At 48.0% G+C, this 18144-nt stretch overlaps 1 protein-coding gene across 3 annotated transcripts in view; it reads right to left on the bottom strand.

Annotated features, from left to right (window-relative positions):
• Positions 1-18144, bottom strand: part of CRYBG1 (crystallin beta-gamma domain containing 1) — a 195465-nt gene that overhangs the window by 20845 nt on the left and 156476 nt on the right. For all 3 annotated transcript variants that reach the window (XM_084777102.1, XM_084777103.1, XM_084777104.1), the window contains 6 exons: positions 16242-16381; positions 6095-6221; positions 3824-3859; positions 2446-2603; positions 1265-1391; positions 1005-1150 (listed from right to left, as the gene is read on the bottom strand). In XM_084777102.1, coding sequence (XP_084633228.1) covers positions 1005-1150; positions 1265-1391; positions 2446-2603; positions 3824-3859; positions 6095-6221; positions 16242-16381 — 734 coding nt within the window. The remainder of the gene's footprint in view (positions 1-1004; positions 1151-1264; positions 1392-2445; positions 2604-3823; positions 3860-6094; positions 6222-16241; positions 16382-18144) is intronic.

Genomic DNA, 18144 nt, shown 5'->3' with positions numbered 1-18144 from the left:
CTAGGCCTGGGCACGTCACACTAGCACAGCCACCGCTCTGGTTCAGGCGAGCCACCATGATCCACACCAAGGGACTCCAAGCCAAACCTGGAGCCTGAGCACGAAGCTAACCGGGAGAACAAGACCCAAACATGGCTGAAGGCCACCAGGTGTAGAGGGCCCGCCTACGGGAAAGCCACAGAAGCCAGCCCAGGTGAGACAAGGTCTTGTGACAGCGGTTTACTCGATTGCTAACATCCAGTCATGCCTGCAGCAAAATGCTTTTGATTGATTGGTCTTGTCATTGCTATTGTGCTCAGACAGGATCCAACCCGGGCTGGCCTCGAGGTACTAAGAGTAAAGGCCTGGGCCACCGTGCCAGGCCTGAAACAAAATCTTCTCCAGGGCTTTTTATTTTTATAGGCAGTAAGTTCTGTTTTTATCACTTAGGCTAGTAAGCTGACCCAGTCACTTCGACCTCAGAGTCATGTCTGGGTAAAGACTTGCATTGGTGTTGGTGAAAACACCAAGCAACATAGCCCAGCACCTGGGAAGCTCAGGTAGGCAGATCCCAAGGTCAGGTAAGTTGCGCCACACAACCAAACTATCTCAAGATCAAAACTCTAGAGAGTCTGACAGTTATGTCAAAATACTGGTGAAGAAATGCTAGCAGGGATGCTACTATAAGAAAGCCTAGTGGGACTTGGTCCCAACCTTAAGGTCAATGCCAGCTTACTCTTTCTATTTGCTTCCCATACTAAAGAAACTCACAATCTTCCCACTTAGGAAAGGGTCTGCATATTTCTACCACGATACCCAAAAGCCCAAAAGCCTGCTCCAACTGGGGAAAAAAAAAAAAGATTACATCAGAATATTTTTAAAATAGCTATGAAAGTAGCACAGCCATAAATACCAGGTGACTGAATTCATGTTTACCTGCCAGATATTTACTGAGGACAGACCCTGTGTGACAGAAATCTGAGTGAAACCCAGACTTAAGGTCTTGATTGAATTCTTTCACTTACACGCCACTCAGAACATTGATTGATTGCGTTTTCACTCCATATCCGGTCTCCTTTAAGTTAGCAACAATTCCTAAGACATCAATACTGGAGCCTTTCGAGCCAAAGTTCTTTTCACTGTACATTATCATGTGAGCATTTGAAAAATCCTATTAAAAAAAAAAAAGGAAAGATTCAAATTCAAAGGGTAGACATTTGTCTTCAAAAACAAAAACCAAACCAAACAAACCCCCAAACTAGCCATTGGCTTCTCTTTAACTTACACTTAATATAGGTCGTAGGGACTGGAGCTCTTCACTGTAGCCTCCCCAGTCTTTCCAGTCTCTGTATTCTCCCTCTTCCAGCAAATACTGATGTCCTGTGAAGCCGCACTTCTCATAGGCAACCCAACTGCAGGAGAGAGAACGCGGGCGACGGCTCAACATTTACAATGTTTGTCGTGTATAAAATTAGATGGGAATTTGTGAAACTCCCTACATTTAGAAAGGACAGTCTGTAAATTTATGTGGTTTTGCTAGAATTCTTTAATATTTAAGAGAATTTGTTCAGAAAAGGCCAAGAAACATGTCAGAGTTCTATAGAGGAATGTAGTTGTGTGTGTGCACATGTGTGTATGTGTGTATATGTGTGCATGCATGTGCTTGCATTTGGGTATGTGCGCGTGTATGTTTAAGAAGGATTAAAATGAGGGGTTGGAGAGATGGCTCGGCAGTTAAGAGCACTTGTTTCTCTCGCGAAGGACCCAGGCCAGGTTCCCAGCACCCACATAACAGCTAACAACTGTAACTACAGTTCCAGGGGATCTGACACCATCTTTTAGACTCCTCAGACACTGTACACATGTGGTGCACAGACATACATGCAAGTGAAACACTCATACACATAAAATAAAGATAAATAAATTAAAAGGTAATTAAAATGAAATCAACAAGTAAAATGACAAACTTTCTTTGAGTAAGTAGTAAAAAAATGTAAATATAAAAGCCAGCTTTAGCTTATACTTCTACAATAAATGTGCAAGATCTATAAAATTCAAAAAGATCGTAACAATTAGAAAAGAGATCAATTAATAGTTCATTAGGTTAGAACATGATATTTAAAAAATCAGCTTGAATCTGTACGGCCAATTGTGTGCGCTTCGTTTGCATCAGGCCCCGCCCCCACAGCAGCGCTCCGGCTAGCTTCTCTAGTCCAGTCCTAGTGGACGGAGGAGAAGGTGAACACTGGCGAAAGTCACCAGACCCCTGCCGGGGGGAGGTAGCTGGAAGCTTGTCCCGCACGTGTGACACCCTGGGAGTTCAATCCCTGGGGGTTCAATCCTCGAGAGCCCCTACTCCCCACAAACACCACCATTCTATAATGTTGTCTTGGCGGGAAAAGAGGGCACATTTAGTGTTTCATCAAGGAAAAGAGAGAAAGCCTTACCAGTTGCCCTTCTACTTACACGCCTCTTAGAACTTTCATAGACCCCACCGATGTAAACGGCAAACAGTCACCTCCACTTGCTTCTTCTGTCTCACCTCCCTCTGTGATAAAACTACACATTTCTGCCTCTAGTTCCATGCACCTTCCTTCAAAGGAAGGCTTTTCATAAATAACCACCTGCAACAGAAATGAGATATGCCAATAGTCTGGGAGTAGTTAAATTGCTAAACATTGAAGCCAGTGGTGGCAGTGGTGGTGCACACCTGTAATCCCAGCACTTGGGGAGGCAGAGGCAGGTGGTTGAGGCCAGCCTGGTCTACAAGTCCAGAATAGCCAAGGCTACACATAAACCCTGTCTTGAAAAACCAAAATAGAAAACAAAATGAACAACAACCTAACATCAAATCTGTCATTCAATAGCACTTACTTGGGCTAGGGGTGTGGCTCTGTGGGAGAGCTTTGCTCCAGCACATGTGAGACCCTGGCTTCCAGCTCCCACAAGACATAGCCAGGGGAAATATAATAAAACAAAACAAGCTGGGCATGGTGGTGCAGCTTGCAATCCCAGGGCTCAGGAGGGTGAGGAAGAAAGATCCCAAGTCCCAGCCACGGGACATAATAAAGAATGCTGAGTCATCAAAAACAGGGCCAGCAAGATGGCTGACTTCAAGCTCCCCAGCCCCACAGGGTAGAAGGAGAAGGCCAACTCTAGGTCATCTTTTGACCTTCATACGTTCCCACAGCACATGTGCCAACATGCCAACACACACACACACACACACACACACAAAACCCTAACCAAACAAACAAATGTAGTAGTAGTAGTAGTAGTAGTAGTAGTAGTAGTAGTAGTAGTAGTAATAATAATAATAATAATAATAATAATAATAATAATAATAATAATAATAATAATAGCAGCACTCCTGGAATAAAAATTCAAAATTTCTAATCATATATAAAAATCAACTACAAAATAGCACCTACTGATATATTTAGAGAAAACTCATTTGGCTCTCTGTCCTCCCACCCAGTGCGGAACACTCCGAAGGCAAGGTTGAAAAGAGACTAAAGAGCCAGGAGTCTACCGTTGATTTGAAAAGCTGAAAAGCTTTCTTCCATTGCTAGCAATGGGCTCTGTGACTAGCAAACACAGCCGGGAATGGTAAAGCTAACACAACAGTGAGCCTTGGAGGCCGTGCTAGGGTAATGGTGCCTCGAGCCTCTCCCTACCTGTGAAGCTGGCAAGCATCCTCTGGCTAAAGTTAAGTGGGAGTAGCAGTAGCGTCATATACTTGAAGATCATAGAACAATCTCTCCTTCTTCCCTACTCCCTCATTTCTGATAATCCCCCCCCCTTCCCTCCTTCCTTCCCTCACTCACTCCCCCCTCTTTCTTACCTTGGGATCTGTAGGGAATTCAACTTTGCGGCCACCCTAAAATGAAAAAACAGCACAGTAAGAACCCTGGTTTCCACCGAGAGTGCTTAGTATTATCACAGGAGTTGGAGCACACAGTGTGACCACTCTCTGGTTTGCTTTAATTTCCATGAGATGATGTCGAGAGTATCAAATGGAAATAAAGACACGAGACCCCCCTGCAGCAGAGACTCTCGTGCGCTCAAAGTGATGCAGACCTAGTTTGTGCTTCTGTTCTGCTTTTGTTTTGTTTTGTTTGTTTGTTTGTTTGTTTGTTGAGTACTAGGGAATCAAAGGCAGGGCCTTGCAGCGCCAGGGCAAGCGTTCCACCACTGAGCTACATACATCTCAGCCCCTTGGTTTATTTTGCTTTGTATTGTTTTTGAACTGGGAAAATTCCTGATACAATTTTAATTTGTATTCCAAGACAGGGTCTCACTCACCATGAAGTCCAGGCTAGCCTCAAACTTGGGATCCTCCTGCCTCAACCCCCTAAGACTCCTATTTCTTGTGTCTCTTGCTAAATAGCCCTAAGCTTTGACACAACTAGGCTAACAGTTCTACTTTCTGCACTGGGTAACCGTGCAGGCTGGCCCTGCAGCAGCCCACAGGCTTGGCTGGCAGCTCCACCACTGCCTCTGCTTTCACCCCTAGTAACCTCACCCTTTGTAGTTCCTGCCTGATCCCTGGAGACATCTGACTTTGCAACCAACAGGCTACAAAAGTGTTAAAGTTCACACAGCAGGAAATAATAAAACCAACTATTAAGTAACACTTGAAACCTCTCAAAGGATGGTATTGTTACACTTTTGTAATACAACCTTTTATTTTAAAAAGGTTTTTAAAAAGCTGTCTAAGTTTAAAAAACAAAAACAAAAAACAAAAACAAAACCCTAAAATCAGAGAAGAGAGTGTTGCCTAAAAACAGTAAACAGGGGCTGGAGAGGTAGCTCACCCGTTAAAGGCTAGGCTCACAACCATAAAAATAGCAAACAGGCTAACGTCAGTAGTGGGTTAAGCTGGGGCACACCCCGCCAATGTGCCTTTATGAGCTTAAAAAACTGCAGCCAAAGATCTTCAGATAGCCCAAATGCACTGAAATCCTAAAGAAATAGACAAACTCACCCAGTAAGCCGGATGTTATACAACCAAGGGGCGCACTCTTAAAAAGTAGTCTTTGGGGTGCTCAGTAAACTTCAGAGTTTCAAAACCTTCAAATTGCTTTTTAAGCTTGGGACAACTCTTTCATGCATTCCCCAAAATTAATAAAATTGGGTTCTTTGAAAGTGGATTTAACTAAAAAAAAAAAAAGCCTCAGGTCATCTGCACTGAGATCTGCAGATATTCAAATAAAATGTTTCCAAGTTTCTAATTGGTCTCAGCCTGGCTCTGAAGCCATCTGCAATGAGCAGTTTTTTCACTCTCTTGCGTTGGTTTGGTGAATACCTACCATCAGGAAGGTAGACCAGAGTCTAGTGTGGCAGAGCCATCTGTCCTAAGCCTGCATTCCAGAGACCAAGGCAAACAGGGTGGCAGGGAAGAGAGCACAGGCTTTGTGTAAGGAGGCTAAGTACTTGACCACTCCCCACGGCTCGCCTTCTGTCCCACTCAGCCCAGCCTCTGGGCACTAGCACTGAGATGGTCCTCAGCACACCCTGCCCAGCTCTGTGCCAGCCCTGGCCCCCACACGCATTCTCTACCAGCTCCAGCGACGACGACACCCCTGCTCCTGTTTGAGATTCAGCTTCGCTTATCAGATAGTTTTCCTAACAATGCACCTGCCCCGCCTCTTGCCCCACCAACTGGAGTTTTAGTCACCATAGCTCCCATTTCCCATAAATAAGTCTTCACTTACTAGGCCTGCTGTTAGGCATAGACATCTACTCTGTGAGGCAGAAGATGCCCTCAGCGCAAAGAACATAGTCTTGTCCCCCTTCTTAGCTGTAAAATTGAGGAAGTCACTGCTTCTGTTATTTCTATCCATCTCTCTGTTACAGACACACGAAAAGCAATAAAAGCTTGGGCGCAAATTTTGATCCCAGCATTTGGGAGGCAGAGGCAGGCAGATCGCTATAAGTTTGAGGCCAGCATGGTCTACAAAGCGAGTCCAGGACAGCCAGGACTACACAGAGAGATCCTGTCTCAAAAAACAAACAAAAAAACAAACAAAAAAACAAAAAAAACAAAAAGCAATAAAAGCTAGTTTCATTGTTCGAAGCCCCTTCGGGAAAGGAGCTTTGATGTCAGGTTTACCATTTTCAGGGGCCGCATGGATCCGATGTACGCTTCTTCCGTGTCCCAGAAAGATAGGTCAGGGTACTCGCCGGGCTCCAGGATGAAGGGGACGCCTTGAAATCCAGGCTCTTCATAGATCAGCCACCTAAACAGCCGCCACGGAAACAAAGAAGCAGCACCGCATGGTTTGTTTCTGTTGCCCCTGCCAGGCACACAGAACCCCCTCTGACAGGGGAGGGCAAGAACAGAGGAGAGTGTGGTCACATGGGCACGGCTGCATCTAGCTGTGGTGGTCACAGGGGCATGGCTGCATCTAGCTGTGGTGGTCACACTGGCACGGCTGCATCTAGCTGTGGTGGTCACACGGGCATGGCTGCATCTAGCTGTGGTGGTCACATGGGCATGGCTGCATCTAGCTGTGGTGGTCACATGGGCATGGCTGCATCTAGCTGTGGTGGTCACACGGGCATGGCTGCATCTAGCTGTGGTGGTCACATGGGCATGGCTGCATCTAGCTGTGGTGGTCACATGGGCATGGCTGCATCTAGCTGTGGTGGTCACACGGGCATGGCTGCATCTAGCTGTGGTGGTCACACGGGCATGGCTGCATCTAGCTGTGGTGGTCACACGGGCATGGCTGCATGTAGCTGTGGTGGTCACACGGGCATGGCTGCATCTAGCTGTGGTGGTCACACGGGCATGGCTGCATGTAGCTGTGGTGGTCACACGGGCATGGCTGCATCTAGCTGTGGTGGTCACATGGGCATGGCTGCATGTAGCTGTGGTGGTCACACGGGCATGGCTGCATCTAGCTGTGGTGGTCACACGGGCACGGCTGCATGTAGCTGTGGTGGTCACACGGGCATGGCTGCATCTAGCTGTGGTGGTCACACGGGCATGGCTGCATCTAGCTGTGGTGGTCACACTGGCACGGCTGCATCTAGCTGTGGTGGTCACACGGGCATGGCTGCATGTAGCTGTGGTGGTCACACGGGCATGGCTGCATCTAGCTGTGGTGGTCACACGGGCATGGCTGCATCTAGCTGTGGTGGTCACACGGGCATGGCTGCATCTAGCTGTGGTGGTCACACGGGCATGGCTGCATCTAGCTGTGGTGGTCACACTGGCACGGCTGCATCTAGCTGTGGTGGTCACACGGGCATGGCTGCATCTAGCTGTGGTGGTCACACGGGCATGGCTGCATCTAGCTGTGGTGGTCACACTGGCATAGATGCATCTAGCTGTGGTGGTCACACGGGCATGGCTGCATGTAGCTGTGGTGGTCACACTGGCATGGCTGCATCTAGCTGTGGTGGTCACACGGGCATGGCTGCATGTAGCTGTGGTGGTCACACGGGCATGGCTGCATCTAGCTGTGGTGGTCACACGGGCACGGCTGCATGTAGCTGTGGTGGTCACACGGGCATGGCTGCATCTAGCTGTGGTGGTCACACGGGCATGGCTGCATCTAGCTGTGGTGGTCACACTGGCACGGCTGCATCTAGCTGTGGTGGTCACACGGGCATGGCTGCATGTAGCTGTGGTGGTCACACGGGCATGGCTGCATCTAGCTGTGGTGGTCACACGGGCATGGCTGCATCTAGCTGTGGTGGTCACACGGGCATGGCTGCATCTAGCTGTGGTGGTCACACGGGCACGGCTGCATCTAGCTGTGGTGGTCACACGGGCATGGCTGCATCTAGCTGTGGTGGTCACACTGGCACGGCTGCATCTAGCTGTGGTGGTCACACGGGCATGGCTGCATCTAGCTGTGGTGGTCACACGGGCATGGCTGCATCTAGCTGTGGTGGTCACACTGGCATAGATGCATCTAGCTGTGGTGGTCACACGGGCATGGCTGCATGTAGCTGTGGTGGTCACACTGGCATGGCTGCATCTAGCTGTGGTGGTCACACGGGCATGGCTGCATCTAGCTGTGGTGGTCACACGGGCATGGCTGCATCTAGCTGTGGTGGTCACACGGGCATGGCTGCATGTAGCTGTGGTGGTCACACGGGCATGGCTGCATCTAGCTGTGGTGGTCACACGGGCATGGCTGCATCTAGCTGTGGTGGTCACACTGGCATAGATGCATCTAGCTGTGGTGGTCACACGGGCATGGCTGCATGTAGCTGTGGTGGTCACACTGGCATGGCTGCATCTAGCTGTGGTGGTCACACGGGCATGGCTGCATCTAGCTGTGGTGGTCACACTGGCATAGATGCATCTAGCTGTGGTGGTCACACGGGCATGGCTGCATGTAGCTGTGGTGGTCACACTGGCATGGCTGCATCTAGCTGTGGTGGTCACACGGGCACGGCTGCATCTAGCTGTGGTGGTCACACGGGCACGGCTGCATCTAGCTGTGGTGGCCCCCGGCGAAGCCAGCTGTGTGGCGGGCGGTCTCCCAGGTCTACGAATTCCTCTTGGCTGGCTTAGCCACTTACTTTAAGCCACATTATGACTGTTTTTTATATGTGAATATCTCTGTTACCTAGTTAGAGACCCCAAGTTAGGCCACCTGAAGCCTTGTCTTAAGTTGATATTTTATTTGTAAATAAAGACTTACAGTGTTCTCCTTAAGCATTTCTCCTGGTGTCAAAAATTTGTAGCAACTGACTCCTTCTGAAAGCTACAAGGAATGCTACTTAGAATTTAGCTAATCCTCACAGCAGAGCTGCGGAGGGGAGGGGGGGAGGGAATGCTCTGCTCCCTATTTTACAGGTGAGGTTAAGTCACTTGCTCCAAGGCAGGGCTGCTGGAAACTGAACCCCTCCCCCTCGCTGCCATCCTTCCTAGCAGTTTTTCCCCCATTGCAGGGAGTGTACCAAACACAATTTGCTCTTCTCAGTCCGGGAGCATCCTCACTGTGAGCACCCCTCAGCACACACCTCTGTCCGTCGGAGCCTGAAGGTCCAAGGGCTGCCTGTGCCCAGGCAGCAACTGCGTGCTTGGTTCTGATCATAAAGGCATTGCAGTACCACATCCTCCTATGAGGCTTATCAGCTGTCACTTCTGCTTTGGTTGGGGGAATGGCAGCCGCACCCTCTCCTGAGCTAAGGAACCATGAAAGCATGCCCACTGGACCTAAGTGCAGAGCTCTGGGGAAGTGCAGCTACTATATAAGTGATTTGCATAACTCAGAAGCTAGCTCCTCCCACTGTCCCTTGTCCATGATCCCCAACCCACCTAGGTGATAGCTCCATTAGCCTGTCTGAACCACCTGGCTGGGGTACTCTACCACCCATGCTATGTTCCCAGATGTTGTGGGGAAAAGGGGGCGCTCTAATGGAAACCCTTCACAGCAAAGCAGAGTCTGAGGATGGGGTTGCTTTCCTCCTGTTTCCGATTTTATTGAAAGTTTGCGTTAAGGATGCCCCTGGACCTTCTTTTGACTAATTACCCAGAGATTTGCCAGCCAGTTCCTACTAAAGCTCTGTCAACAGGCACACAAAGGACAAGGAAGTCCTGTGACCCATAAGTGGAGACACCAAAGCCAATCAACAGTGTGCTAAGGCGAGATCACAGTTCAAAGGGGAGAGGGGACATGGGGGGAGGGGAGTGACTAGAAGGAAGCCTGGGTGACAGGCTCCTGGCATGCCAGGATGTCCTATGTCTAGCTTACAAAATATGCTCAGCTTATAGAGTCAGGATTTCTTGGGTGCCTTTCTGTGTAGAGGTTACACTTCAGAACAAGGCAGCTAAGGAGCAAAGAAGCCTGCCTTTTAAACACCCTGCAATACAGAAGGCAGCAGGCTGAGGGCTCACTTTAGCTTCCTATATCTAAACCATGTCAGTCAGGAAGGCACTTCCGTTCCTGGAGTCCAAGGTTGGCTCAGGCGGGCTACACATGGGCTTCGCGCTCTGGCCAACGCTGTTGACTCTGATCTCCTCACGAGGGGATGGCTGTGACTTCTCATAAACAGCACGAGTGGCTCGTGTAGTAACCCTGAGATTTATTTACTTTCATGTACGTGTCTGCACGTCTGTCTGTCGGAGGATACCAGATCCCCTGGAATTGGAGCTACAGATAGTTGAAGGTGCCATGTGGGAGCTGGGAATGGATCCTGGGTCCTCTGGAAGAGCAGCCTGTGCGCTTATCTGCTGAGCCATCTTTCCAGCCCCAAAATGATGTTTTCAAAGTAGCCTCCTCTTGAGGGCTCTCTTTCTTTGGGCTGAGTTATAATGGATCTGTTTGTCTGATACCAAAAATTTCACTTTGCTTGAAGCACGTGGATTGGTCACAGCATCCACAGGAGGTGGGGACACCGCTGGGAGGCAGCACAGATAAACCAGTGAATCTGCAAGGCTGTGTCCTGAGAGTCGCCCCTCAGTGAGCCAGTGCTAGGGACCTTCTAAGTAACTGGGACAGACATTCATGTATGCCAGGCGCACTTGGGGATCGCAAAAACTCACAAAGAGCTTCAGAAAAGTGGGAAATTTTCTTCAGGAATGCCATTTCCATTTCTAAAGAAAATTTTCTCCTTTTCTATTGTACTAAGGTAGTAAGCTTTGCTCATTAAAAACTATGGTTTGTAGTCACGTGAGCTGTACTGATAAGAAGCATACGCTTATATATTTTTTTTAACAAACATGAATGTCCATGAACGTATGCATAAGGATCATACATGATGAATGTTCACGAATGTATATGAATAAGAAACATACAGAAAGAATAAACATAAATAAATACTGAACAATGGCCACTGGTCTGTATATTAAAATATGTGCTATCATTCCTTTAGAAATACCTTTAGTTTTATAAGAAAAAAATCAGTCTTATCGTGTGTGTTTGTTCTTAGAACAAGTAACTCGTAAATTGAACACCTAGCAGGGAAAACAAAACTGAGCATGCCCAGCTGGGTGGAAATTCACTGAAGATTAAATGCTATTCAAAACTTCTGAATGGCTTTGCAAAAGAGAGATGTGGGAGGCCCCATGTAACTAGGCAAGCAAACCTGATGTCATCAGTAGGCAGGTGACCAGTTAGTCATATGGTGACACAGCATAAACGCATGCCACCCTTTCACAAGAAGCACCCTTGCCAAAACTGTCAAACCTAAATCTAATTACACCTTCAGACTTGACCCTTTGTACAAACAACATTTAGATAATAAGAGGACCACCAGAAAATAAACACCCAGAGAAACCTATGCTGTAAGACACCTGGCTGGAAGTTCTTAAAAGCCTGTCCTGTCCTGCACCTAAGGCTCACGGGTCATTGCAGAAGACAGGGCAGAAAGACTGTTAGAGCCAGAGGAACAGGAAGTTCGCTGTGAGATGGTGTCGCCTGGAAATATCAGAGAAACTACACCTGTGAGGGCTCATTGACGCAGCTGCCTAAACATGACCTGAACACCACCACAGACACCCCAGCTCCTGTGGGGAAGGCTCCTGAGGCCTTCGTCCTGGACAGAGAACCCCAAACAAGTAAGGGGTGCCAAGACCGGGAGAAAGTCTTCCCCGCGGAGGAGCCCCCAAATTGGTTATTCGGTGCCAAATGGTGAGCCCTGAAAACAGAAAACATACACATAAAGTAACACTGGACAAAGTTGTGCCTGTCTGTCTGTCTGTCATCAATCTCTGTGTTTGTGTGTGTGTGTTTATGAACGTACAATGAAAGAGGCCATGCATTTAGAAGAAGGTGAGTGGGACAGGGGTTGGAGGGAGGAAAGGGAAGGAGAAAAAATGATGGAATCATCTAATTTTTTAAAACTATAAAAAAAGAAAAGAGACAGGCAGATCCCTGGACCTCACCAACCAGTCAGTCTAGATGACAGCTCCGGGCATATGCACGAACAGGCAAGCACTTTGGCACACACAGGTGCATGCACCACAGAGACACAGAAATCTGGCCTGAGCAGCAAAGAGACTTCCGGAGGCAGAAAAAGAAACAGAGTTAAAGAAGGGAGTCTCGCTGGGACTCCTCGGGTTGGAGATGAGACAGTGTCTGTCAGAAAAGTGTCCAGGGTTAACCTAGAACTTACTATTATGCTGCCTTAGCCTACCAAGTGCTGCCACGACAGGCAAGTACCGCCGCGCCTGGCTCTGGATCCTGACTGGAACAAAACAAAACCCACAAAAGACATTCTGGAGGCAACTGGGAAAATGTGGGTATTATAAAATTCTGGGGTATTATGTTATCATAGGTCACAGTGCTAATTTTCTCAGGTTTAATGAGAGTTATTATTATTACAAGGAGGTTCAGGCTGAGTCTCTAGAACAAAGGAGCAAAATGTCTGCAATGTACAGGCAACTGACGGCAAAAGGTAACAAACAGGAAGCTGAGCGGAGTGGCTCACGCCTTTGATCCCAGTGCTAGGGAGGCAGAGGCAGGAGGATATCTGAGTTCAGCTTGGTCTACAGAGTGAGTTCCAGGACATCCAGGGCCACACGGAGACACCCTGTCTCAAACAAACAGGCGCACAAACACACACACACAACAAACATGGGAAATGCTATCAATCACTGCTAGAGTGTGTAGAATATTATAGCACAGTACAGGCAAACCCATGGGTGTGTGTAGTCACAGGCAGAGTGAGGAAATGGGACCAGGACAAGTGACAGGGTTCTGCAACAAAGATGGCAGTGGCTTAGGTCACCAGGTGGGTAGTAAGTTTACTAGGTTTTTTGTCATTTTTAGGCTCCAAAACTCACATATAGATATATTCTTCTGTAGATATCAACTATTTTATAGTTAAAACAATGATAAAAGCACATTTGGCTAGTGAAAAAAAAGGGTCTTTATTTGAAAGCATCAAACTCTCCAACTAACAACCCTGGTCCAGACAAAGTAGCTTAAATGATTTTCTCCCTATGAAGTTCCAAGATCCTTTGTTCTTATGAAAATACACCCTAGAACTATGCGAGCCGGCCTTTGCCTCAAAGAGGGTGGGGGGTAAAGCTAGCCAACTGCTAAAGCAAAGGTTTAGAAACCATTCATAGTCAACAGAATTTGAAAGGCACATTTAGTTAAGAATTACTCATTTCCTCAAGAATGAATCTGAGGCCAGTGTGACAGCCTCACACACGTGCAGAGGAACTTAATCTAGCGTGCACAGGCCCAAGCACGTGCTTCTAATGGGATCTAGGACAGTCTCCACCCCGCCTGGGACTTTTCTGCTCACACCCTCAGAGACTGGGACACCACCAGCACCAAAATGACCTGAGAGCTTATTACTGCTTAAATCCTCCCAACCTAGCCAGGTTTGGCGGTGGCTCTGTAATCCCACACAGGGAGGAAAGGGGTGGATGGAGAGAGTAACCAGATACACACATCCTCTCAGCTTACCCAGGCTTCCTTGGAGATCTGTAAAAGCATTAACATCCTGAGCTCAGCCACTGAGCTCTGGGCTTTGAACAGACATGGGAGGCAGCTTCTACGAGGCCACCGGCACTGAAGTGCACAGCCACAGGCAGTGCTCAGAAAGCCATTTTCGTCTACCAGACTCTTGGATTTTTCTCCCAGTGCTCAACATAAACCTGCCTAAGGCACATAGCATCTTTTTCCTCAACCTATCCACTGGCCTTTGGGACCTCATGTGGCACCTAATTTAAAGTCTTCCCATTGGTCATTTGCCCTTTTAAAACTGGCTTTCATCTGTCTGCTCTGCGCACAGACTCTCTTCTCCTGGCTGTGGTGCTGGGGACTAACCTCCAGGCCATCCGAATTCTAAGCACAGGCTCTAACCCTGACGTACACGCACAGCCCTTTCAATACCGTCTCCAGGTGCAGGACTCACTCCCAGCCGACCTGCAACCTTTCCCTGCCATCTAGGCTCACACTCCCAGTTACCCTACTGCCCTCCCGGGTTTACTCACAGTGGATCTCAGATTTAACCTGTCTCCCCCCACCCCAATCCCCAACAAGAAACTTCTGAATTCCCCTCTTCCTCTCACACTGTTCCTACAGGCCTCCATCTCAGAACAGGCCAGGGTTCAGAGCCCTGCACCTAATTAAAGTTTACCAACAAATGCTGTCAGCTCTGCCTTTAAAATGTATCTCAATTCCCGCTGGCACTAGCACAGCATCTAAGCCACCGTCATCTCTTGCCTGTATGACTGGACCTGCCTCCCAACTGTTTTCCTGTGCTCCACGCTCCCTTCTGGACAGTCTCTCTCTACACAGCAGCCAGTTATCCTAAATCCTGCCCTAATAAATGGCCTTTGCTTGTTGGCAAGCCAGCTTCATGCTTTCCTTGCCACTCTCTCACTCATGGGGGTGGGGGTGGCTTGGATGCTCCCCTCAAAACGCCATGTTGGAAATGTAACCTCCACCGGGAGTTACCAAGAGAGGGGATCGGACAGGACCTCCAAGAGGTAATTCAGTCGTCAGTTCAGTCCTGGGGCCTCTTTCCTCATGAAAGGAGTCAGCCATTCATGGACTAAGGCGTGTTTCCTGATCAGCTCCATTACCCACAGCCGGGCTGCTGCCTCCTGTGTACGTCCCTCCTCTCACACGATGATGCCCTGTGTGGACTTCACAGTCCCCATCGCCAGGACGGCCCTGTCATTCACCCCATGCTGCTCAGCCCCTACAGCTGTGAGCTAACAACCTGCTCTCCTCCTTAGTTCTCAGCATGTGGTATTTAGCAAAGCCATGGAAAACAGACTAAGACAGAGGGCTGGGAGTTTTTTTCTAGGAATTTATTTAGACAAATAAAAGAACAAACAGTGATAAGGGTGGTATCTAACCTACATCTTACTCTCTCTCCTATGGAGCCCTACATAGAACACCGTCCTCTACTTGTGAGGCTGTGACAAGAAGTGCTCTACCTAACGAGTCAGACCGTTCCACCCCTCAGGAAGCCAAAGGCTCCTCCTCCAGTCACTGGCTGCTTCCCGCAGGATGCCAATGGAACGCCAGAAAACAGCCTCTAATACCTTTCATTTCTTCAAAGATGGCGCTACCCACGCCAAGTCAAAGCCCACAGTCATAACTTCCTCCTCCAGGCACCTAGATGCTTCCAATTGACGCTTTCTGGGGACTGGACATCGGGAATTTGTGATCTGCAGGATCCTCGGTTCCTCCAGTCTGCACAAGCCATTCTCCCATGATGACAACAATGGCAAACTAAGTCTCACAGTGGCCAACAGAGAGCCCAAGACACAACTAAGGAACACTTTCCCATCGGTTCGGAGACATCCTAGATCACTTTGTAAGACACACGATGAAACCCTTGGCTGTACATCCCATTCGAAAAAACTTGCCAATGCTTTCGGAATATGTACGTAGTTACGTATTATATTCATTATCGTTGAACTAATTATGCATTTCAGAAAACTGACACAAAAGTAAACTGTTAAAAAGGGGAAGAGATTTGGGTGGCAAGATGGCTCAGTGGGGTGAAAGTGTGGACACCAAGCCTGATGATCTAAGGTCAATACTCCATATGTTGGAGAGAGAGAAGCAATTCCTGAAAGTTGTCCTCAAACTTCCACATGTACTCCATAGCATGCACATGCCACGTACATACACATACATGTCTACACACACACACACACCATAAATAAATAAATAATTATAATAACTGTTCCAAAGAAAGAGAGCTTATATAGAATGTCAAGCAACTTTGATGGGGGTTTTTTCCAGCATTTCAGCAGATTCCTTCCATGTGCCTGGGGCTTTGAGGCCTACTTTAGACCCCACATCCTCTGTCCTGTGCCTCTACTTTTTAGCCTTGTTTCCACTGTCTCAGAGAGCCCTGTATCCTTCAAAGTATCCCTACAGTTTCCTAGGGCCAACCCAACAGTATCCTCTAACAATGGCATCCAAGGAGGTATGTTCGGCTCGAGCCCATCCCACTGGAAATCCTGAGTTACATCCTTGGAATTATCATGATTGTATAATCCTCTACTCAGCTTTGAACAGCTAGCTTTCTCTGTGACCAGGGGAAAGCCCTGTGTGAAAGATGTGTTTCCCATGGGTGGGATATAACTTATTGGTAAAGTCCTTGCCTAACATGCCAAAAACGACCGGGCACAGGGAATTAGGGGTGGGGGGATAGGGGGAAGGGTGAGCTGGGGTGATGGTTCATTGGGTAAAGCATTGTGGGTAAAGTATAACCATGGGGGCTGGATTTTGGACCACCATACTGAGCACGTACATCCTCTCTAGTATTCCTAACGCATCCTTGTGAGAGTGCATTTGAGATGGCAGACTTACGTGCCCCAGTGCACTTTGATGGAACAGGTCTTCTGCATCACACCGAAGCCTTGCATTTCCTCAGTATCATCAAAGTAGGAGTTCAGGAGTCCTAACCCTTCTGGCTCAGTAAACAAGTCAATTTGACTAATTCTGTAATCCTGAAAAACAAAAACAACAACACCCCCCCACACACACATATCCATATATAGTCCACATACAATAAACAGACCGAGTGTTAAACTTGTTGCGAACTCATTATTCTTTCATTTACAACTGACGTAAAATGTTATTTTTAAAACTCCCTGTGGTTGTGTGAGTGCCTGCATGTGTGTGTGTGTACCCATGCATGCCTTGTCCTGGTGGAGGGCAGAGGAGGGCATCAGGTCACCTGGAGCTGGAGGTACAAACAGTTGTGCTCACACAGCGTATTTAGAAGATAAAGAGAGGCAGGAGAGAGAACTCAGGGGTTAAGAGCACTTGCTACTCTTGCAGAGGACTAGAGTTCGGTTCCTAGCTCCCGCAGTGGGCTTCTGGAAGCCACCAGCGGCTCCAGCCGCAGAGGATCTGACGCCCTCCCCTGCTGGATCCCACAGGCATCCACACTCATGTGCACATAGCCCCCCCCCCCCATACACAACTGAAAATACAGTCTTAAAAAGCTGAAAGGAAAAACTCGAGATACCACCTTAAGGCCCACTGTAATTGCAAATGGCAGATAGATGATGGCGAATCCCTTACGGACTCCATGAGGAAGAATAACACACCCTTTCGATGAAGGGTCGGGTGCAGGTGAGCCTCAAAGCAAGCAGTAACATGGAAAGCTTTTGCTGCTGCAGCAAACAGGATATGGATCCCTGCGCTTCGCCCCTCTGACTCACCCTCCTGCACACACCTACAGCTTTGCCCCCGTCAGTATGCACCGGCTGTAATCACTGTTGGCAGTTACTCACAGGACGGCAGTCCTGGAAAATGACCTAACCCTAACCTTCTGCTTTTCTCTCCAGCAATCTATAGCATCTTCCTCTATAAAGTTGTTATTTAATCTTTCATTTGTAAGGCACCAGAATTATATGTTTACAAAGAAAGATGTTGACAATATCTTCCTCCTTAAAAAATAAGCAGGAAGCCGGGCGTGGTGGCGCACGCTTTTAATCCCAGCACTCGGAAGGCAGAGGCAAGTGGATCAGGGCTGTGAGTTCGGGGCTAGCCTGGTCTATAAAGTGATTGTAGGACAACCATGGCTACACAGAGAAACCCTATCTCGAAAAACCAAAAAAAAAAAAAGGGCAGGAAATTCTCCCCCACCTCTGTGAATTGACTTCAAATATCTCAGATAACCTGGGGCTCTGCTGCTGTTTAGAGGAAAGAGTTATTTGGGCTCATAGGCTCAAGGGTCATTGCTTTGGGACTAAGATGAACCTGGATAGCATGGCAGCATGTGTGAATAGTGCAGGGTCACCTAATGGCAGCCAGGGAGCAAGGGGGGAGGGAGGAGGGGGGAGGGGGAGGGGAAAGGGAGAGGGAGGGGGAAGGGGAAAGAGAGAGGGAGAGGGAGGAGGGAGAGGGAGGGGAGAGAGAGAGAGAGAGAGAGAGAGAGAGAGAGAGAGAGAGAGAGAGAGAGAGAGAGAGAGAGAGAGAGAAATACTATTTTTAAATCCTCATAAAATCCAAGCTGAGCTATCAACCAAACTATTTCTAGACTGTCTTTCTAGATTAAAATATCTTTAGGCACCTAAGGAAAGTAAACCTTCATGCAGCAGTAAAATACTAAGCAAGGGACTGGAGCTATGGTTCAGCAGTTTTCGATTTGGTTTGTGGTATACAAATATATACATTATAGAACACATATCCATAGAGTACCGAGCTTATGTCATAAAATGAAGATCCTCTTAAAGTAAAATTAGCCCTGCTATTCATCTCC

Source organism: Acomys minous, assembly GCF_964271855.1.
Source record: "Acomys minous genome assembly, chromosome: 3".
NCBI lineage: Eukaryota > Metazoa > Chordata > Mammalia > Rodentia > Muridae > Acomys > Acomys minous.
Note: the sequence above shows the minus strand (reverse complement) of the source record. Positions and strands in the feature narration are given on the sequence as shown.